Genomic DNA, 24520 nt, shown 5'->3' on the forward strand with positions numbered 1-24520 from the left:
CTAATATGTTCAGTGGGCAGAATTGAAAATGTTTCATCCTCCATCCATTTAATTAACGTGAACATAATCGGCTAGTGTCTTTCAGCGTGTGGTCACGGTCGGAATTCGCGCTTCAGGCAACGGTTATTTAAAAAAATTATAATAATAAACGACGTAATCAAGCTGCTTTTTTTAATGAACAGAAATTTTTATATTTTGTTTTCCTTTGCACTTACATTACATGTTTTTTTTTTTTTAGGATTCTTTAAGTATTTTATTTTTTAAATGTAATTATGTCTCTAACATCACAAGACAATGCGCATGTGCACACTGTGCTGCATGTGCACATTAACATTCGGATCCTGCAGTCATTAAAGTGTATCCCTTAATTAATTAATGTCAAAAATTGAATTGTACATAGCAATTTTGTGCATCGTGGTTCCTTTTCAAAATGTCATATACAGTACACTTACTGCCTTGTTATCATTAAATGTCCTACTGTATCCCTGACAGTTAATGTCAAAGTGAACTTTGTTCCCCCACACAAAGTTAATGTCTGGGGGAATGCAAAAAAATGTCAGTGGGCACTCTTACGTGTGAAGATCATATACATTGCCTAAATTTAGGTCAGACAATAGAGGGTTAAGTTGGCCATTTTTTACAAGTTACTAAGCATTACACAACTGTAGTAAATTAATATGTGGATCATATCAAGTGATAAATATATTGCAACCTTTAAGAAGCCTGTTTGATACAAAAATTGTGTATCCTGGTCTAAATAAAGTGCCTTCATAAAGTTTAATATATGTGTGTGTTGTCTTTATCCAGAGGACCTCCACATAGCATAGGAATTTGACATGTCAGGCTCCCAAATTGTGGTTTGTATTCTGTTGCAGAGGATTCAAAAATGTAATGTCCAAATAATTAATAATTTGAAACTGTAAAGCAAACGGATACAAAACAAAGAATGCATGAAATACATTACTATTAACATTTTATTTCATATGACCCCTTTTTGTAAAATGTAACTGTTTTCCAGATGTACAACACTTGGTGTTATGCAACTGCTACAGCAACAAAAACAAACAAACAAATGCCATTTGTCTTGAGTTATTACGTGAAAAGTGGTCAAATTACGGGCCTGGGACATATTGCAGTCTCATTGCCAGTAAGTCATACAGTTGCACACAAAATTATGAATATATTACTTACTGGAACGTTCTCGGTTATCTTGCAACATTAGGAGCCCGTAATGACAACGTTGTGAATTGGTCATTTAATGGTAATTAAATTACGGGCCTGCGACGTTGTAGTCACATTGCCAATAAGTAATGAAACTACCAAAATATTACGACCCCACAGCCACCACCATTGTGTCCTTGAGCAAGGCACTTAACTCCAGGTTGCTCTGAGGGGATTGTCCCTGTAATAAGTGCACTGTAAGTCGCTTTGGATAAAACGCGTCTGCCAAATGCATAAATGTAAATCTTGCAACATTAAGAGCACGTAATTGCGACGTCTTGCAATGGAAACATGTCTAATATCATTAGGGTCATGCTTTGTAATGGCTGCTTTTCCTGTTTGATATGGTGGTTTTAAAAGGGATTGTAAAGGGATTAATGGAAAGGAGGCGAGAACCGGCTTGACAATATAAATAATAGTTTAATAAGCAACTTAAACGAAACGACAAACACACAAAGGTCTCGGACAGTTGCCCATAAATCTCTCTGTCCCACTTCAGTCTCCAGTCGGCCTTTATCACTCTCTGAGGCTTGATTAGCCTGATTAGGGGCTGGGTGTATAACACGCACCCCCCGCCCCGCCCGTCACAGGGATATATTCCTATTCCTTCAGAAAAGTAACAGGGTTGACAATTTAACAGTTTAATGGTCATAAAAACTAAAATATGCTTCTTTGAAAGATGCAGTCATTTCTACAAATATCAATTTTCTTACTAATGGTAACAGGACTGATATTTAAGACATAAAATACAAGACAAAGTAATACAAATATAGGAGAATTTGAAGAGTTCACTTCTTGAAAGGTTTAGTGATTTTGACCTGTGAATTAGTACATTACTTAAAATGTGATGGTAACAGGGTAGCTGCATAACATAACATCTTTTTAAAAATATACTATATATAATCTAGAATCTATAGAGAGAGAATAGAGACAAAATTCTAGCTTCCTTATAATTCCACTTCCATGTAAATTTTTGCCAACATAGCAAAGAGAAGATTGAAAGGGTTGGGGACAGACCATAGAAGAACTTTTAAGTTACTAAAGGTCTTTTTATTGATGTTTAGAAAAATGTCAAAATATAAAATCTGTTCTCCCTTTGAAATGCCCTAGGAAGGCATCATTTATGGTGCCTGGACTGCAGACTCAAAGAACTTAGGGTATTACAGAGATGTATTTGGAGAGAGAGAGCATCTGAAGTCAGCAAAATAGCAGAAATCACTTGAGGCATGAGGCAGAATCTGTCCGATGCTTGCATAAGCATCCACTTTTATTTCTTAGGATGCTTTCACACTTGGTTCAATTGCTGGTCTCTGTTCACATGTTTTTTGAGTCTGAACCACGGTCCGAACCGCACTAAACTGGATCACGCAACCTTAACCCCCCCAAGAATTTTCTGAACAGCTAGTCTTTTGAAGGTTTTTCCATGGTCTGATTCATGGTAAACTATGTGGTAGAATTCTGGACTCACGTCATATGATTTTTACAATTGAACTGTGTGTGAACAGAAGCATATTTAACACACCAAACATAACTGACACTGTATTCTGCTGCTGCTTGAACGTTGCCTGTGTTGCCTACTGAATAAAATTAATTTTGCAAATGTTTCACTGGCATATAATCGCCACTAGAGGGCTCTATCAGCCCACATGAGCAGTGCAGGTCCAGGTCTAATTCAATGGTGGGAATCAGACGGTTTGCTCCCAGCATAAGAGGAGTTCGCTCCCAGCCTGAGAGCAGGAGTCTGTTGAGGTGAGGAACGTGCAGGTCCAGTGGCAGGTGAGGGAGCAGAGGGCTCGGGAGATCTGTTTCTTCCAGGCTGTCTTCAGCTCCAGTGGCGAAGCCTGAATCAGGACTCTGTGTATCCTGACGGAGATGCTTGATTTTCTTCAAATCAGATTCCAGCTGATGTGCTCTGTCCTTCTCTTCAGCGCTGTGAGTGAGCTCAGTGCAGCACTGCAAAACAGTCTCTAGAGCGCCGTCTCCCTCTGCAGGCCCATATGAGCAGTGCGACGAGCAGGGTTCCAGCGTGTTGCAGGGCCCGGTGGAGCTCTGAGACAGGAAGTAGGTGGAGTTTGAGAAGTTGGAGGATTTGGCAGTGCCTTCCCACCTATCCTGCATACTGCTGCTGTTTCTTTCAGTGAGCCGGGAACAGTCGCAATCCTGCAGTTTGACGACCTCAACAGGACTGACGCACTCAGAGTCCACCTCAAGAGCAAAAACTAATCCGAGCCAAGACTGAGAGAGAGAAAATACCATCATCATGATAAAACAGAACAATAGCAGATATAATGTAGGGTTTCAAAGTCCACCCCTGCAAATACATATTTTTTAAATTTTTCTAATTAAATTCACTTTTTGTTTTCATTACAATGATCTTATCAGGATAGTAATTTAAGTTGAATTTAAAATTGACATGAATACAGGACTCACCTTAAAATTTCCTTTGTGGTGGGAGTTCAAATCACCAAAGTATTTGGAGGGATCAGGTATATATGAGGACTGGATTTTCTCGAACCTGAACATAAAACAGACCACAATTCTGTTTGTCAGCTGCTGTTTTACTCATACAAAGGGTTTTATTTGTAGTAGGGATGCACCAATCCGATACCTGGATCGGTATCGGCTCCAATACTGAAGCTTTTAGATGGATCGGGTATCTGTCCGAAGAGCCCGATCCAAATCCGATACTGTGTGTTAGTAATGTTCGTTACAGTTAAGCTCAAAAAATGACAAAACATAAAACACAATTAAAGTAGTTCATACGACTTGTGCATTTTATTCAAAGCCACTTGAAGACGAGCGATAGCACTGTGAACCACAAAAGGTCAAAAAAGATATATGAATCCTTTAAAGCAGTGGTTCCCCCAAGGCATTTTACATCCTTTTTACAAACTACTCCTGAGTTGTCTCAACACATATAACTTTTTCTTCACTGCCAATGTATGTAAAGCCAAAATAAATATATTTCTCATCATATTTGTGTGTCTTTGATGGTTTTTCTGCTAATTGCTGGTGAAGAAGAGGTGGCATTTCAACTTCGGATACATTTCTGTCAGTATCAGCGTGAACTGGGCTAGTAGCTGTGGGTACACTTACGCATGCTACTGACTTGCTTTTAGAGGGACCTGGGCTACTGCTGTCAGAGGACTAAGGATCAGCGGCACTGAAAGTAGAGGTGATTGTTGTGGTTGAGGTCTTTGTAGCCACTTCTCCATTTTAATGTTACAAGCTATTACTTTGCTTCATCACATAGCCGCGTGCTGGCGATAAATGCCATGCGGTAAGATGTGCTCTGGCATATGCCTGCTGAGTGGATGCAGTTTTGACTGCGAAAGCTAGGATAATTTGATTGGATGTCATGTATTTGACCTTTATTACATTGCAATTTCACTGTTTGTTCACTAGAGGGGGCACAAGTTTATTTTTCAGCCTTGAGAAAAACATGAATTTGATTTTAATGTTATTTAGTGATGCAGAATTAAATGAACATTTTTACTTTTAAAGTAAATCTCAGCATTTTGCTCCCATACCCCCTCCGTCACCTCGCGTACCCCAGTTTGGAAACCACTGTTTTAAAGTCCAGATACAAGTTGAAAACTTTTTGGAAAAAAATGACTGATGAATTATACTGGAATTACTGTTAATTTTGCTGCTACAATATCCAGTATACTAGTTAATAATAAAGTACTTCTTAATAAGCTATACATTTATATTTAAATGATGTGTAGTTAGAGGTTTGTGTTTCTTTACATATTAAACAGCACACCCAATTAGGTCCACAAAATAATGTAAAGATATTCTAAACTGATTATGCAAAAAAAACCCCACTGGTATCGGATCGGGACCGGCCAAAACAGAGATTTTTGATAGCTTGCAAAACGATTATGTTTTTATGTTTATATTATGCCACTCCCCCAGACATACGGGTATAAAAGGAGTGACGCTGCAAATACACATCAGATATCTTCTTCGGAGCCGAGAGAGCAGTCACAGAGCTGAATTCCTCTGCTGTTTCATTCATCTCTACAAGCTGTTGGTTTTACGGCGCTTTCCAGCGGTCCTCCCCCTCGCATACTACGTTGTGATGAGCATACACCCCTGGGCGCTTCAGCAGCTGATAAAAGAGCTTACGGAGTGAATAACTTCGTTTATATACTGTATATATTTATAATCTCATATACATATATATAATATATATATATATATAAAAACACCATTAAAAGAGTATATTTCTCTAAAAGAGTGGCACAAACGGTGAAGCGTCTTTTTCAAGAAGTCTTTCAGTTTGTGTGTGTTTCCTGGTTGCGGTCGTTCTCTCTCCCCGTCTGATGGCCACGATCGCTGCCTCTTGTGTCTGGGTGCTACCCACGCAGAGTCAGCGTTCGTGGATGGTTCATGCTCTCACTGCGAGAGCATGGACATGGCTACGTCGCGGCTCACACTCGTAAGAGCGCGAGCCACCCCAGCCGCTCCCCGACTCGGTCCTTCTACCTACGGGTATGAGGCGGTGTCGGCTAGCGCTGGGGGCGATATGGGGACCTCAGTGGGAGCCTCTCCGCCAGGTACAATCCCACGGACCTCCCACTCCCCGCCACGCTCGTATGCTCCAACCGAGCGGAAAGCTCCTCCGCTCTCACTACCCTCGACGGCGGGGCGGCAAGGGGCTACACAGCGATTCCCCAGGTGGACGAAGCGGTCGCGGTGCACTTATGCCCGCAAAACGCCTCCACCTGGCGGAATCGCCCGAGGCTTCCGTCCAGGGCCTGTAGGCTGACGTCGTCTCTGACGGCTAAAGCCTACAGCGCCGCTGGACACGCCGCCTCCGCTTTACATGCCATGGCACTCCTGCAGGTGCACCTGACCCAGGTCTAATGCAGGAGCTGCGTTCAGTGACCGATTTCGCCCTCCGGGCAACGAAGGTCACGGCGCGGGCTCTCGGGCAGGCGATGTCCACCTTGGTGGTCCAGGAGCGCCACCTATGGCTCAACCTGGTCGAGTCGCGAGAGGCTGACAAGGTACGTTTCCTTGACTCCCCATCTCCCAGGTTGGGCTGTTTGGCGACACCGTTGGAGACTTCGCCCGGCAGTTCTCAACGGTAAGGAGGCAGACGGAGGCTATACAGCACATCCTGCCCAGGCGGAGCTACAGGCCCCGCACCCCATCTGCTCATCGCCCAGCGCGTCCCCCTGCGGTACCAACACCAGCCCAGCCACAGCCCGCCCCTCGGGGCCGGCCCTGGAGCGGAGCTACCCGCAGGACGGCGACACCCCCCGCCTCACGGCCGGCCGCCAAGAACCCTAAGAAGGCTTCAAAGCGCCCCTGAGGGCTCAACTTCTGGTCTCCCCACGGGCCACCGGTTCTCTTTGGCAGGTACAGCGCCCTGGAAACGGGTCTTCCGCTTCCACGCGCCCAGCCGTGGCACAACCCCGCCCCCGAGCCAACGGTCTCCGTGGGCCACGAGGATGAAATTCTTCCTCCCCCGTCCCAGGCTGTTCTGGGAGCAGTCACAAGGAGCCAGGTAAGTGCTTCGATGTCCCTAGACTCAGCACCCCGGGCTCCGCCCCGTCGCGAGGCCCCACCTGCCGGTACGTCCGATGCTCTAGTCCCCATGGTCCCTCTCGCTCGGAGTTTGGGTGCGTGGCTCGCGCTCCCCAACCCGTCGCGTTTGTTGATCAGGACCGTCCGACTGGGCTATGCGATTCAGTTCGCCAGGCGCCCGCCCAGGTTCAACGGCATCCGCCCCACCACGGTGAGAGGCGAGAACACCGCTGCCTTGCGTGCGGAAATCGCCTCCCCTCCACAGAAGGGCACGATAGAGCCTGTCCCTTCAGCCGAGATGAAGAAGGGGTTTTACAGCCCCTACTTCATCGTACCCAAAAAAGGCAGCGGGTTGCGGCCAATCCTCGACCTGCGAGTTCTGAACTGGGCTCTGCACAGACTCCTGTTCAAGATTCTCCCTGACGAATTCCCCTGAGGAAGGACCTTCTTTCTCAGGGTCAGGGCACCATCTGGCATCCGCGACCAGACCTCTGGAATCTCCATGTCTGGCCCTTGGACGGGACGCGGTAGACTTAGGTGGCCTACCACCCGCGGTGGTAGACACGATCACTCAGGCGAGAGCCCCCTCAACGAGGCGTCTTTACGGCCTGAAGTGGCGTCTGTTTGCTCAGTGGTGTTCTTCCCGTGGTGAAGACCCCCAGAGATGCGCAGTTGGATCAGTGCTTTCCTTTCTGCAGGAAAAGTTGGAGGGAGGACTGTCCCCCTCCACCTTGAAGGTGTATGTAGCCGCTATATCGGCACATCACGATGCAGTGGAAGGTAAGTATTTAGGGAAGCACGATTTGATCATCAGGTTCCTGAGAGGCGCGAGGAGGTTAAACCCCCCCCCAGGCCGCACCTCGTTCCCTCGTGGGACCTCTCCGTGGTCCTTTGGGGAGCTCCCTTCGAGCCCTTGAGTCAGCAGAGCTAAAGGCGCTCTCTCTGAAGACCGCCCTCCTGACGGCGCTCACCTCCATCAAGAGGGTAGGGGACCGGCAGGAGTTCTCTGTTAGCAAAATGTGCCTAGAGTTCGGTCTGGCTTACTCTCACGTCATCCTGAGACCCCGACCAGGCTACGTGCCCAAGGTTACCATGACCTCTTTTAGGGATCAAGTGGTGAACCTGCAAGCGCTGCCCCTGGAGGAGGCAGACCCAACCTTTACGTTGCTGTATCCGGTGCGTGCCCTTCGCATCTACTTGGACCGCACGCAGAGCTTTAGAAGCTCCGAGCAGCTCTTTGTTTGCTTTGGCAGACAGCGGAAGGGAAGTGCTGTCTCCAAACAGAGGATCGCCCACTGGGTCGTCGATGCCATCACGATGGCATACCACGCCCAGCACGTGCTGCCCCCTGCTGGGCTACGAGCCCATTCTTCTACCAGGGGCGTTGCGGCTTCATGGGCGTTGTCCCATGGCGCCTCTCTAGCAGACATATGCAGAGCCGCAGGTTGGGCAACACCTAACACCTTTGCGAGGTTCTATAACCTCAGGGTTGAGCCAGTTTCGTCCCGTGTGTTATCAGGTGACACAAACAGGTACGTTCGGATCAGCTGGCCAGGTGTATCGCTTGTGCATAGCGCCTTTCCCCTCCCTTGAGGTGAAGACGTGCGCTCTTTCCCCAGTTGCGTTCGCAGGAAGTGTGAACCCTGGACGTTCTTCCTCCCTAGCCTAGCGGCCGTCGAGTCTTCGGAGAGGCTCGCTGCCTCCCCGGTACGGGCGTCACTAGGCCCCCGTACTGAGGTATGTGCTCAACATGTGCTGGTTGTCCCCTTCGGCAACCCTGTGTGATGTATATCCCGCAAAATGGTTTCCCTACCGGTAAACCGCGTCTTCCTTGGACAGAGGGCCCTCTGCCCTGGGTCGCAGTGTTTGTAGTAACCCCTCCCCTTCCGCTGTCTCGGTTACTGACGTAACCTCCGTTCCCTGATGGAGGGAACGAGAAGTTGTGTTCCCACTAGCCACAATACTGAACCATCTGCTGAAACCGCCGGGTCTTTGGCCCGGCTCAGTGCGATACCTGATGTGTATTTGCAGCGTCACTCCTTTTATAGCCATATGTCCGGGGGAGTGGCATGCAAATTCCACACACCAATTCTCATTGGCCTTTTTTCAAAATCAGAGATAACCGGGCTCCGCAGGAGCGACCCCTAGTGTCAACTCAGCAACACAACATCTCGTTCCCTCCATCAGGGAACGGAGGTTACGTCAGTAACCGAGACGTTCCCTGTCTGTCACTCAGTCGACGTTGTGACCGAGATGTTACATACTCACCATGTGATTTTGTAGTATTTGAAGAGTATGGTAAAGATTGAGATGGTAGCCAGAGTGATTACGGTAAGAGTTATTCCTATTATAGATGAAGAACAGTCTAGACCCACAACCTCACCTACACCTGAAACAGACAGATGACATTTTTTTCATAAACCATATCAAAGTGCTTTAAAAGTGCTGTAATGGTACACAAAAAATTTCTCTAGCATACCTGACAGATTTCACTGACACTGCCATAGCTGAATGTGGGCCAGGGCATTCAGGCTCACCCAAACAAATGCTGCAATGTCCACTTATTTTTAGCACTTTAGGCTCATTCTTTTTCTTGTTTTTTTTCTCTCTTTTAAATATGAGCAGTCAATGCTAATAAATATGAGCGGTTGTAAGTTTTTGTTCTTATTTCCAGTATAATATATATATATATATATATATATATATATATATATATATATATATATATATATATATATATATATATATATAAATAATAATTAGGAACAGCAATTATAATAATTAGGAATTAGCAACAGCAACCCCAAAAGCATGACTTTCATGCTTTTGGGGTTGCTGTTGCTAAACCTCCTAATTATAGTGGTCAGATGACCACAATAGTGTCAAACACATGGTCCGTAAATTAGTTCAATCAGACCTGGGCAGCAGCATTTAGCACTCGCTGTCTTGTGCATACCCAACCCACAAATTTTGCACATTTTTTGTGGAAACTGGATCTGTAGTGACTACGCTACAGGTAGGGTCTGAAATGTAGGGGCTTGAGGCAAATATGCTGCCAAGCATGGCCCCAAAATTCTAAATGTGGGGGCAAAAAATGTCCTCGTAATGAACTCTTTTGTATTTATATTTGTTACATCTGATTTAATCCTTAATATTTAATTATTAGGGTATCTGGTTAGAAGAAAAGAAATGTAAGACTTTTTAAGGCCAAATAAAAGAAAATTTTAAGACCACTTTCGCAATGAAAAAAAAAAACATGAATTCATTAGCTGGTAAATACAAAACCACTGAGGCTACTTGAATGTCTCTGAACAGGTTTTATTATGCATTTATGTGTTAATATGTTAATACAACATTACAACTCTAAATTAAATCATTAAGAATGCATGTAGCCTAAAGTATGTAGCCTATTTGTGACCCATCTCTTAAGTCACTTGCTTTCTAGCAAGACATAAGGCACCAATGCTTTAGCAATGTCAACACGTATTCAAAACACGGAAGTTGTGGCAAAAATCATGCTGCAAAAAAACTTTTATTGGATAACGTTGCTGAAAAATTATTCTGAGTGTACACGTTGACTGCTGTGGCTTCAAGATCATAAACAGAGCTGACTGGACTGAGGAGATAATTTCAACTCGCAACCTTAATTTATAGCAAGCATGATTACATGTTTGGTATTAACTCAAATCTGTCAAATCTAACACAACAATCAGTGGACTTTCTTCCACCGCATGCGCTCACATTTTTGTAAATAAGAGGATTGGTCTATAGGCCTTATTCACAGTAGTGCCATGTTTGATTTTTAATGGGAATGGAAATGAGGCTGTGAAGGATAGACTTACCATTTCTTCAATGGCATGAATATATATCCCATCTGATTTTCCACAACTCATGTTGTCTGGAGTTTTTGTCTAAGGAGTGTCCTTGAAAATATATTTTCCGTACACGGAATGATCCAAAAACACTTTAAACTGCAGTACTTCTAATCGAAGAGACTGACCGTCTATCCCTCACAGCCTTGTTGTCATTGTCATTCAAAATCAAAGATACCGCTGCTGTGAATAAGGTCTAGTATGTGCTGAATAATATTTATATTTTTTGTCTTGGCAGATAACTTTAACAAATACAAAAAATGAACAGGTAGTTAAAGGGCAGTTCATTTAAAAATTTAATTTCTGTCATCACTGCTCACCCTTAAGTCTGAATGAATTTCTCTCTGCCATGGAACAAAAAAAGGAGATGTTTAGCAAAAGATTTTGTCTGTCTCAATTCACTGTCACTGCATCTTGTTTTTCATTCAATGTATGTGAATGGTGACTGAAACTCCCTAATATCTCATTTTGATATCCACTGAAATAAGAAAGTCATACAGGTTTCCAACAGCATGAATGTAAGTGATGACAATTTCAATTTTTTTGTGAAATATCTCAAATAAAAACGCATCAGTTACCTTAAAAATGGCCGTTTGAAGTTGACAAGATATATTGAAAATGTTAACAGATTAAATTATGAAAGAGAAAGAGAGGGAGAGATGCTGTGCTGCTGCTTTCTCCCTGATTGGTCTAAATAGCTCGCAGCATCATGCAGGCTGCTGTCTTGTCTGTCCGTGTGCTGTCATAGTGTCCTCTTTGCTCCGCGAAATTTTTACTGCGTGAGAAAAGGGACGTGTGGCGTGAGAGTGTGAGAACAGTGTCAATTGCATTGGCAGCCCTAGATCTAGAGAGATGGAGATGAGAGATATAACAGGTGTAACGGCAGCTGAGTAGTTCTGTTTTGCTTTACAATTATCAAAGGATGTGTAAAATAAAGAAGCGCAATGATTTGAAAGGCGTCAAAAGTCTGCTCCAAACTTGCGCACTTGCAAATTGTAATGATGTAAAACTGTAAAATAACAACTTAGTCGATTATAAGCAGGAGCGACAGTGTTAGAGATACAAATTAACGCCATTTGCATTTCAGATTAACAGGTTTATGAAGGTTTATACGTGTAACATCGTAAGTTCAGTAAAAATGCGCTTCCCTGCACACGCTCACACTAAACTCAAGCGTCAGTTGCTAAATGACGGATGCATGAGAGAGAGAGAGAGAGAATTTTGACTTGAGCAGATTCTGCTGTTTTAAACGTCTCCTCTATTCACTCCCCAAAATGTAAGACCTCAACAAACTAAATTTAAGACTTCTTGTAATTTATTTAAGATTTTTATGGACACTCAGATACACCGATTATAGTCTTAGTTACATATTTTTGCATAAAATATGAGTTGCTGTTGATTTAATTCTTAGGTAATGCCAGATGTAAGGGGTAATACATTTTCAGTCTTGAGAATTTGTATAAAAGAAGCAAATTGTTGTATTTTACATAAATGGATGAGACACAGGTTATGTTTTAAGTGGTTAGGGGAAAGAAGACCTCAAAAGAAAATAATAAAATCAAATATTGTCCTTACAGTAAAACTGACACTTGTCACAGAGCAATCCATTTAATTTCCCCCCTTTCATATCAGTGATGACAACATGGACAGATACAAGGAAAAATACTAGAAGTAAAAGTGGATTTCTCAGTTGCTTCCAAGTCTTCACTGAATGATTATTAGATGTGATGCATTTTTACAGATTTAATGCTGCTAGAGTGATTGGCATGCAGACCAGTGTTCACATTTAAGTTTAATTAAAGTTTCTCACCAGGCGTGATGGGTCTCCTGCCCACTTTTGAAGTCCAGCTGTATTCTTTACTCCACTCGCTCCAGGTGGCATTGGACAGTAAAGGTTTGACTCTCACTCTGACCATATACTTTTCACGTAAGATCACATACTCTTCTGGCAGCTCCACTTGCATGTCTGTGAGTTCTGAGATCATCTTCACATCCTGTTCAGATAATGAGAGAGGTGAAGAGACCATTGCTTTGTTACATACCTCTAGAAGGGAATAGCTGCAGACAGAGCTCCAAAAAGGGGCAGGAGCTCCAAACCGCCAGCAAAGATGTAGGGAGCCCCTTACCTAACCCTAACGGTCTGTGGAGGTGTCGCTCCCTTTTGGAGTTGCCACAACCCTCTTTTGGAGTAACCCCACCCCACTTTGGAGAAACCATGCCCTATTTTGGAGATTCTGACCCCATTTGGAGATCTCCAGCCTGCAGCTATACCTTCTTGCACGTCTGTTAACAGAGTGTCAATAGTGCCCCTGGCCACTTGAACAATTACATATTTAAAGCTCACACGAGTTACCGGTCACAAGTTTGGACACGCGTACCTTAATTTAAGCTTCCAATGATCTTAAAAACTTTGATATAAAGGCTTTAAAGCTTAAAATGAGTTTAGCAGACAGGTATAAGTTGTGCATACATATGATTTGGTTTAAAAAGCTAAAATTGTATTACTCAGTTGGAACAGATTTAAAGGAAAAGCCATGATCAATATTTTAGCACACATTTGAACTCCTTCAATACTGTTTTTAAAAGCATGTCAGGATGAAGCACCTCGTGAATTTACTTGAGAGAATGATCAGAATCTACACAAACAACAACCTCAATTGTTCAACTCAGGCAGGGTTCAAACCTGTACCTTTCAATCTTCAGTCCAGCACACCTGCCACTACGTATCACCTTTTAATAGGTGATAAAGAGACATACCAAGCTCAGTGTCAGTACACAAAATCATTATTGAGATACTGTTGTTGTTCATGCAGTATTTGGATGAAAATAAATAAACATTTATTTCTGGCTTTGTCTGAAGACTTAGGATAAAGAAGCAATGATACATAAAACGTTTTGACCACTATGTGGCACTGCCTCCAGACTGTTCAGGTATCCTCAGGACATGGTGAGGCTTCCTAAGTTTTGTTTCGATACTACAAAGCCTTGAAAAGTTCCAAAATGTTTTATTAAAATTTGAAATGGCGGACAGGAATACAAAGAGAACTAAATCGTAATTTTAGGCAAAACTTTTCATAAGATATAAGCCTAAATGCAAACTAACACTGAGTCTGAATATCCATAAAAAAAAGAATGTCAATGGTGTAGTTTGTCTGAACCTGTAATATTTTATTTAACAGTAAGCGTATATATATATATACACCATGAAATTTGTTCCTTGTTCATAAATGGTGCTTGTTTAACAAAACCAGATAGTTCATTTTCACTGTTGTTGTTATTTCATCATAATTCGGGTCACGGGCCAATACCCACGTCCCTGGGTGAAGTACTTCCAGAATCTATTCATACTACTTTGCATGCATACCTAAAGTATGTATTGTTTTACCAACCAAGAAGTGCATCCTTCATAAAATAAAGTACATACTCTGACAGTATGTGACTTCGGTCATAGGGTAAGTTTGGTTTTGACAAAACAAAGCATCGAAGCTACACAAAAAACAGGAAGATACAGTCTGACTTCCTGTTTCTTAGCAACTTCGCCAAATAAGTTACAGTGTTATTCTGTAACTCTTGCGTAAATAAAAAAATCACTTCATATCTTTTGAGCAGTTCGGTCTGAAGATGATCTGAGACAAATTTGGTGACTATTGTACATGATTTGTAGGAGGAGAAGCAAAAAAACTGCAAATGATATTATTCATGATTTTGTGCAAACGATACAATATAAATTGTAACTCAGTATGCGGAGTAAAGCCAGAAAGAAAATTACTCATCTAGGACAAATCGTTCAAAAATCAGTTTGCCAAATTTCAACATTTTCTGACATATGGTTCCATGGGCTGCCACAGTCTCCTATGGCCCCTAATGAGATACTGCTTCTAAACTTTTGACTGGTAGTTTATATGAACACATCCATCAAATTACACACACTAAAATACAATTCTGAATCTGTATCCATTTGTTTGGAACTCTGTCTCAATAATATAAATGTGGCATCAGTGTACTCACCGTCCAGCTCTGAGCTGCAGATTTAAACTGAAGGTCAAACTTATATGTGGGGTATCTCGAATTTGGGGAACCGAATCTCCAAGAAACATTGAGCCCGTCAACTTCCACCATTTGAGGGGGAGACATTTTCACTTCTGCGTGCCCGCGCACACACAAACACACACACACACACACATATACACACACACACGTTATTTGGAATATGGGGAATGGAGCATCACGTATATATACAATATATGCATGAAGTAATTGTGTGAATCAATGTGTTTTGTTGCACATGTCAAACTTAACACTTAATTATACGAATATCATGTGATTGTTTTTGACTCACCACTACCAATTGCTTTATGTTGCATTATTGTAGCCACAGGATTCTCAAAGTTTTCACATCTGACGTCTTGAGCAATCCACGCTTCTGGAATTATTTTACATGATCCGTTCTGTAGCGGAAGAGAGATGAAACATCTATTATCAGATATGCTCTATTTCACTTGATCAATAGATATGAACCAGTTCTGGATTATCAAAAAGCCGTCATCAACATTCACCTTAAACACAATGGTGGCACTGCGTATGTTTGGCTCTGCGCTGTCAGGAGACAGTTTTGCACGTTTCACATCTGACGAACTGAAATTAAAATGGACATTTTCATTTATACATACAATGTATGTCTTTGAAGAATGAGTAGATGAGTCTTCATGCAGCCAAAACAATTATTAAGAACAGCACTTCTTTGCTAACGATTAGCGATTATTGCAATGATTAATCATTGGCTCTTAACCGATTACTCTTCTTGTGTCCCGACTTAAAAGGTCGTATTAAATGTGCTTACCAACAATAAAGAGGACAAAATCATCTTTTAAAAATACCTCTAAATGACATTCACTGAATTAAAGGGGGAAAAGATACTTTTTAGAAGTTTAATTCAGTAAAAGAATTCACTGCAATCCTATTGTTATCAAGTGTTTTTGTCTTGTTTTCCATTTAAAAATGTCTAAAATCCTTAAAACAAGATACATTTAATTGAGAAGCAACATATAAGATATTTAGACTTAGTAAGTGTATTTTGAAAATAAGTGTATTTTTTACTTGGTTATACATCTGTGAGTGCAGTAAAGACAAAATATACTTATATTCAATATCTATTCTCTAAAAGCAAGTACAAATATCTTATATGCTGCTTCTCGTGTGAATGCATCTTTTTTAAAAGTATTTTTAGATATTTACAAATATTTGTATTTTTAATATTATATTCAACATTCTCAGATAAAAAAAAAAATCTTCTGCAGAATAGTTGCTAAAAGATTTAAATGGTTTTAAAAGAGTTTTCATATTTATATTGGAAAACAAGCCAATCAACAAATCAAAAAAATGTTTTGTTGCATTGTATAATGGGGCAAAAACTACCCTCTCTCACCTTTCTGTTCACTTCAATCCATCTTTAACTCACAAAAAAATCAAACTCTCGTATTAATAAAGCTGCGTAATTGCATTTTCTTCACAATAAGAAATGCCCAGTGACATATATTATGATTTAATAAGTCACGAGCCAATACATTAAAATCTAGCAGCAGCAAGTGGAACGAGGGACGAGCGTCCCCGCGACAGTGTGCTTCAGCCGGATGCAGTTTCAATTTCTCCCCTCAGATCGGGACATTCGCTCAACTCATAGAAAAGGTGCTGACCACACAGAAAAATGCCAGTTTCTGAGTTTGTAGTTATTTATATGATCTGCTTCCATATTATTAGAACTTTAAAAAGCTATAACGCATTAAATATAACTGCATTTAAGATGTAACTTCGAGGTGTTTCCTTTAAAGACGCTCGACGCGCAAGTTTTGCTTCAGCGGAGCAGAAGCTCCAGCTCCACAACGAGAGTGTTTCTGTATTTACTTACTTTGTATTTTTGCATTATAATTCCCTCATACTTTGCGATGCTTTAAAGTGCAATGCACTTTAAACTCTCATCATTAGAGTTTAAAGTGATCTCATGTTACATTAAATGAAATCAAACGTCTATTCGATAACTAACATTTTTGTCAATTTTTTTTTTATTGTCGACCTTGTCGATAACATCGACTAATCATTTCAGCCCTATTCTGTCCATGTTAGTACTTTTATCAAATAAATGGAGAGTGAACTGACCAACAATCCAGAATGAAGTCACCAGAATGATCAGAATGATAATAAGGTTTGTCTAATCAGTTTCCGCTGTTTTAGCTAAATGTTCTACTTGTGTTACGTAAAATAGTTCAGCCAAAAATGAAAATTCTGACATTAATTCCTCGTATTTACTTATCTTATCCCAAACCTATTTTATGTTATTTTGACTGTGGAACACAAAAGGAGATGTTAATCAGAATGTTCATGCTGCTCTAGTCATTGACAGTTCAAATCTGCCTAGCTCCAAAAAGACTTAAAAAAATATAGTGCACAAGTCATATGGATTACTTTTGTGAGACTTTGACAGATATGGTCATTGTGAACATTGGTTAATTGGTATGGTAAAGAGCTGTGTGTACATTCTTTAATATTTCTCCCTTTGTGTTCCACAGCACACAAGCAGTTGTTTTTCTCTCTCTTCAAATGTAAAGGCTCATTGATTACATTGTGTTAATTAAAGTGTTAATGAAACTGATTTCTTACTTTTTCGTAACCGTGACATGCAGGGAGCAGTTTGAGTCTGTTCTGACAGGTGGATTCGTCACTAGTTTTGAGGTGTTCCAAAAGCATAAGAAGGTGTTGCAGAAGTCATTATGACACACTAAACCTAGAGGAGAATCACAAATAAGATATCTTTAATATCTCAACATCTGTTTCTCTTAGATAGCGATGACATTCAATTATGAGACATTTCCTTAAAGCTGCCGTGTGTCATTACCAATGGTGGGCCGTGAATTAAAAGTCTAGGCCTTCAGTGTGATTCATGCCATTAAGAAAACACAGTTTCACAATGAATAAGACACCCTATGCCTTTGGGCATCATACATTATGTCGCAGCTAACTAGTAAGAATTGACATTTTAAAAACACGTCCATGCATGAAAGCCAGAACTTGAAGCGACACTTAATGCTAAAGCAAGCTTAATTTTAACTATAGCATGACTGTTTTGTGAAATAAACGTCTCCTGAACAGACATTCAAAAATCATATTCATCTAACAATCATCATATTAATCTAACAAGGAGGTCTATAATAGTCAGATGGAAAAATCTATCTAATAATATTTGCGATTTAAATATTGCTGGCAATACATTTTGTGTTGAGAAACAAGTCGTGAGACAGTCGACAAGTCAGCAAAATCTCACGCGCTACGCTTTTAAATTATGTCACTATTGTGTGCATCACTAGTGATGCAATTGAGTGATTGCATCACTCAAGGCCAGCTAGAAGGCCTTGACCGGGCAATATCCTAAAGATCACACCCACCAAAAACAAATAATTCAATCTGATTGGCTGATGAATCTGACAATCTGACTTTAGTAGCCCATTCATTTGCACTGTTGAGGGATTCTGAAGGAATTCTGAATGCCAGAGGGGGTGTCACACTTGGCTTGTAAGCATCAAGGAATACATTCTGACTGGATAAACGTTTTTCTCCATTTGTTTGTAGATTCATTAAGTGATTAAAAATAAAAAAGGTGATTGAGTATGAATGGATGAAAAATGTAATTTTTATTTGGCATGTTAGGCTAGCAGAGAAGGCTTTGCTGGCCCTGAGAATTTGCCACTGGTCAACCTGCGACACTACCAACATCAAAAAGATTTGCAAATATAATTACTGTTTTAAAACAAAATCTCCCTGTCTGACATTGGTCGAACAAACGGATAGTCCCACCCCAAACTCATGCCATTGGTTGAGTCAATGTTTCTGTCTGACAAGGTGCTGACAAGGTGCTCAAAACAAACAAGGAATATTCTGAGTGCCACAGAGAGTTACATTTTTTTTTCAGTAGATGAAAATCACACATCAGCTGTAAATCTCCTGCATCTCAGATGTTTCTCCTGAGAAAAAGACTCCAGTAATGTCACATATGTCTATCTCCTCTAGAATTTACACACAACAACATCTCAAATTGTGCTCAGATTTGACAAGATATCAAAGTCTACAATTAAAAGTCTAAAACGTTTCCCTTCAAATTCTTTCAAGAGCAAATGATCTGAGATATGCTATCCGATGCACTGTTACCGTAGTTAACTCATTCTTTCCTATGTGAAAAATGGGGGAGAAATGTTCAATTTGGCTATTTTAACAACAAAAATCTCAACGAAAAACTGCTGTGTAGCTGCATGGTAAAAAAAAATCAGGACTGCATTTTTACAGACTGTCAGTCCACAAAAACAAAAGCCAAAAGAAGAATGCTGTGGCTACAGACGACCATAAAATAATCTAGCATAACATCATCATCACAACAGCGGTTCCAGCAGAAACATAATGATTAGTTAACACCAGAGAACAAGACAAGATACCTGAGAAAACTAGACATGATCAAAGTGGAGCTTTGCTTGGTTTTCATGCTTGAATGACTCAAACATTTCTCTGGATGTTTGGTTTGGTGAAGTGTTTAATAAATAGGATTTCTGGTAAAATTACTGTAAAATGATTAGATACACAGTAAAAGGTACAAATATATACTAATCTCCATTAGCAATGTCTTTACTGCCAAACGAACTACTTAAGTAAAAACGATTAGGAAAACTACATATTTTTGTAGGTCTAATTGTTTGCAATTAGCATATTTTTTATATTTTGCAATTGCATATTATTGCATATTAATTTTTATGCATTTAAAAATATATATTTCCTCCCCATCGTTATTGAATCCCCATTCGTTGAGACTTTTGTTAACAGTTTTATTGTAGACCTACCAAAGTAAATAAACTTACGATATAAGCCTACTAGCATTGTCCGCTGAGACTGTAAATGATCATTTTCAAATAATACAGGCTCTTTCATTGAACTCGTATCAGTCATATCAGCAATTGAATGACAAATTGTTAACGTGACAATCCTGGAGCACCTAAGAATCTGCTGTATGGCTTGACAGATTGCAGCCACTTCTTTAGGCTTCTATTTTTGTTGGTTGGCGATGATAAAAAAAAAAAAAAACAATATGGATTTTTTGGCTTTGTTTAAAGTCCAAAAAACTACACAACAGCTTTTTGTCATGTTTTCTGTTGTTAGCCAAATCTGTTGGATATTTCTCCATGTTTTCTCATAGGAACAATGAGTAACTATGGTAACAGGGCTTTGCTTTCCCCCGCGAATGGGCGGGGCTTCCTTGCCCATTGTATCTAAACTCCTACTGTGTGCAGACAACTGATTAATTTGTGTCTATTTTATGTCTCCTTAGGAATTTTAGGGGGAATTTCTAAGACAAATTTGATACTTAAATGAAACCTAACTCTAGTTCTTACTTTGATCTGCAAGAACTGAATATAAGAGGGACATCATCATCATCATCATCATCATCTCCATCATCTTCATTGACTTCATACTCAGAATCTGCATCATGAGATTTTCCTTCCAGCATACATCATCTCCTGACAACAAAAACTGAGAGAGAGAAAGATAGAGAGATAGAGAGACTCATTAACTGTTAAAATATCTTGCTGAAGGCAGGGGAGACTAATTACCCAAAAAAGAATCAGTGTTATTTCTGCAGTTTCTTCCCTTAAACTCTCTTACATGACTATCAGAATCAGTTAAATGAGCAGCATGATACCGGTAGAAAAACCAAAAACCACAGAAAGAGAGAGAGAGAGAGAGAGAGAGAGAGAGAGAGAGAGAGAGAGATCAACACACACACACAAACTTTAATCAGACAGCCTCTAAAAAATTCATGACATTCAAAACTTCCCCTTCTAAACGTGCTTGTCAGATAGAATGTTAATTCATGTGTTTGTGTGCACAGATGTTTATATTTCAATAATCAGGTGATCATACGTAGCATATTTAATGCATTGTTGCATTCATATTTAAGCAGAAAATAAATATGGTCCACTGTGGTTTGGATTTACAAATTAAATAAAACTTAACTCGTTGATTTTCATTTATTTTCAATCGACATTCAATAATAATTTTCTAAAAAAAATAAAGAAATGAAGGAAAATAATTTTCTCAGCTTTTGAACTCAACATAAATCAGAAAATGAACAGTTCAAAACAATTAAACCAATATATTCGTATTATAGAAAGATTACGGTTTAAAAGACAACGACATTCTGAAAGCGTTATGAATGAATGAGAAAATTACATGATTCTGTCCGTTACACATTTAATGCGTATAGGCACAATTTATGTATTTAAGCGTTAGCCTTTAAGAGATCAAAGGTTTTATAATTAGAAACAAACATTCAGTCGAGTGTCCAAAAGTTTGACTGCTGCTGTAAATACAGATGTGGCGTGTTACATACGTGTAATGAGTGGAGTCGGTCCACCGCTGAAGTTTACGGTCTCATTTGACTCCAGCGATGTCGGTCAGCTCACGCATGCTTCGTCTGTGAATGCTACAACACACACTACAGTGTACACACTGCCAGCGACTTTGTCGCTGCAGGTCGCTAGTGGCTGGCGGTGAAGTCGCTAGTGGGTGTTCCCACTACTGGTTGCCTAGTAACGTTTATAAATGACATTCACGGATGTCATTCCATTGCTGTTGACAGCGAATCTCTTTTCTTGCCACTAAAAACAAACATTTTGGAGGGAAAAGACTAAATATAAATGGAATCAGTACATAAAATGCTTTATATCAAAGATGAATGAGAAACAAGGCCTGCTCTTTGCCTTAGCGCCTGTTTATCTGCGGCGAAAATACAAATGCCGGTCTGTCTGGGTACGTAAAATCCCCGCGATCTCAGATACACCTTTCTACGCAGTATTTTTCTTAAAAATGTCCTTGTACGTGGGAAGAGACATATCATAGAGCACTGGAAAATTTCTAACAGCAAGAATTAGCCTTTCATCCATCTTTCCGTTACTGCAGGAGCTGAGAGAGAGAGAAGGATCACGTGAGCTCTCCCGTCTTCTCTCCTATTGGCTGTCGCTGCCGTTAGTCGCTCCAAAGTTGAACTTTCCTCAACTTTGTCGCATCGCTGGACACGCCCACATCTAGCGCCAACGGTCGCGACAGCTCGTGTCGCCGGAAGTCGCTGTGCTCGCATTGAAAATGAATGTCGCTGGCAGTGTGTACGCACCTTAAAGGGGCATTAGTTCTAGCTAACGTTAGTATTGCACTTCTTCGTAAGTACCGATGTGACAGTGGTGTTAGACACTGTACTGCCATATATCGATATGGATTAGCATGATCTTCTCTGCTGCCCCCGCCAGCTCTGGAATATCATTTGTATCTGGAAAATGTCTGAGTTTGTGGAATTTTCTGAAGTTATTTATTACAAATAGGCTATAATTTAATTGCTTTGTCTAAAAGCGAACAGACTTCTACAGTTAAGGACAGATGGCTACTGAACGCGGTAAAGTCAGTTTGACGTCCGACATTTGTTGGATATTCAGTTTCGCAGATGTAAGGGACCGTCTGAAAACTCCACTCACTACGCCAAAACATAGGAGATATCCACTCATTCATTCAATTGACGTGCAAGTTATACATGAAAAAAACAGTAAAATACATTTTCACATTCAGAATTTTAAAGGCTATAGCAACTTCCTAGAGGATAAACTGACTTACTACAGGTAAAATTATTACAGTATGATCAATTATATAAGTACAGTAATCAATTATTTTAGAACAATATTCACAAAAATTATATTATCTCATTCTAAAGGCTGTAGTAACTTCCTAGAAGGATAGGTTGACTTACTACAGGTGAGATTATTACAGTATCATCAATTATATAAGTACAGTTATCAATTATTTTAGATAAATATTCACTAAAATTCACCAAAATTATATTTTCATATTCTAAAGAGTGTAGTAACTTCCTAGAGGATATATGAACTTACTACAGGTAAAATTATTGCAGTATGATCAATTATATAAGTACAGTAATCAATTATTTTAGAAACATATTCACCAAAATTATATTTCTCATTCTAAAGACTGTAGTAACTTCCTAGAGCATAGATGGACTTACTACAGGTGAGATTATTACAGTATCATCAATTATATAATTACATTAATAAATTATTTAAGGAAAATATTCACCAAAATTATATTTTCACATTATAAAGGCAGTAGTAACTTCCTAGAGGATAGACGGACTTACTACAAGTGTGATTATTACAGTATGTTCAATTATATGAGTACAGTATTCACTTACTTTAGAAAAAATCTCTAAAATTCACCAAAATTATATTTTCACATTCTAAAGGCAGTAGTAACTTCCCAGAGGATAGACACACTTCATACAGGTGATTATTACAGTATTTCTAACAATATGAGTACAATAATTAATTATCTTCTAAGATAAAAAAAAAAAATAGTTGTCCTTTTCCACCTCCAACCACATAATTATTATGCTAGTGTCTAATTTTCCTGTTTTGGATCGTCCTTGTGTGTCTCTGAATTAAGGCTTTTTTCAAATTACTGTTTTAATGTGTTTTTGTTCATGTTTCGTGTTCATGTCTTATTTTGAAAATTTAGTTCCTTGTTCCTGTTTCCTCTTTCTTGTCATGTGATTTCCTCTTCCTGCTTTGTTTTATATATTTTGTATTTATTGGTTCCTTGTCATGTGACCCTCTTGTTCCACCATGTTTATTAGTCATGTCTCTTCATTGGTCTATGTTTATGAGACTTGTTATCAGTCCTGTTTTTATCATTGGTTCTTGTTTCATTGCCTTATCATGATCATTAGTTTAGTCTCATCATTGTTTGTCTATAGGCGGGTGCACACTGTACGATTTATAATATTCCTTTATTGTTGCTTGTCAGACTGTATGATATGAACGCATTGATATCGCCATGGCACACTGTGCGACATTATGTCAGACTGCATAATATACATCGTAGCCGACTGTGTTCCCAATTGTCCCGATCAGTGAACGTGACTCACGTTACGGGAGTTTTGCGGAATAGAAGCGAAACGGCGAAATTTGCCCAACACAGAGCATTTTTTTCTCTCTCATTTTCATTGCTCCAATACCACTCCATCACGAGCATAGGCTAACATTTACAAGAAAGATGGATTTTGTCAAATATGCCTATAAAAATACAGCCTGATCACAAATACTGAAAATTACAGATGTTGAGAATAAACGCGAGTGGAGGAGGTAGCCTACAGTAATATTGAGCTATCACAAGCAAATATTCATTGTGGAAATAAAAAGACTTGTGGCCCGAAAAATTACAAACTTCTCTATTCACAATGGGGAAAACAAAAATGGGTTATAGTACTTATTTCTCCTCTTTTAGATTAGTAACCTATACACCATGCAAAATTTAGAAAATTAATAAAGGCTGATAATATATCACGCTTGCAGATTCCCTATGGATAATGCTCAAACTTGACATAGGTTTCTATAATTGTATCCAACTGTATTTGCTGAGTTGGATTAAAACGTCCCATAAATACTTACCATTATAAATTGTTCAATCTTTCTATTTTATTTGATTTATATATAAATAAAATTGGAGTGGTGTGAATCTTAATTATAGAAGTTTACAGACGTTTCATGTAAATTTATTAAAAGTAAAATAGTAATTAAAATAACGTTGTAAAGAAAATGCATGATAAATGTAAAGAAAAAAAAAACAGAAAATGCAATCATTTATTTATTTTCATTTTGTAAGCTCTGTATTTATTTAATTCAGAGAATAATGCTTTCATATTGCTGACGTCTTACACTTTTCTCCAAGTATTTTCTGTGTATTGATTTATTAAAACTTTTTATGTAAAATGAAAAGAAGAAAAACATTGAAAGCTT

General features: G+C 39.7%; 1 protein-coding gene across 4 annotated transcripts in view; it reads right to left on the minus strand.

Annotated features, from left to right (window-relative positions):
- Positions 1–2604: 2604 nt before the first annotated feature.
- Positions 2605–24520, minus strand: part of LOC127654275 (uncharacterized) — a 60875-nt gene continuing 38959 nt past the window's right edge. For 3 of the 4 annotated variants that reach the window (XM_052141397.1, XM_052141399.1, XM_052141400.1), the window contains 9 exons: positions 20057–20195; positions 17286–17409; positions 15188–15266; positions 14971–15079; positions 14640–14773; positions 12442–12625; positions 9028–9148; positions 3652–3736; positions 2605–3456 (listed from right to left, as the gene is read on the minus strand). In XM_052141397.1, the coding sequence (XP_051997357.1) occupies positions 2809–3456; positions 3652–3736; positions 9028–9148; positions 12442–12625; positions 14640–14773; positions 14971–15079; positions 15188–15266; positions 17286–17409; positions 20057–20195 (1623 nt within the window). In that variant the 3' untranslated portion in view covers positions 2605–2808. Of the gene's footprint in view, positions 3457–3651; positions 3737–9027; positions 9149–12441; positions 12626–14639; positions 14774–14970; positions 15080–15187; positions 15267–17285; positions 17410–20056; positions 20196–21054; positions 21891–24520 lie in introns of those variants that run through there. The other variant, XM_052141398.1, reaches the window with a different exon arrangement.

Source organism: Xyrauchen texanus, chromosome 13, assembly GCF_025860055.1.
Source record: "Xyrauchen texanus isolate HMW12.3.18 chromosome 13, RBS_HiC_50CHRs, whole genome shotgun sequence".
NCBI lineage: Eukaryota > Metazoa > Chordata > Actinopteri > Cypriniformes > Catostomidae > Xyrauchen > Xyrauchen texanus.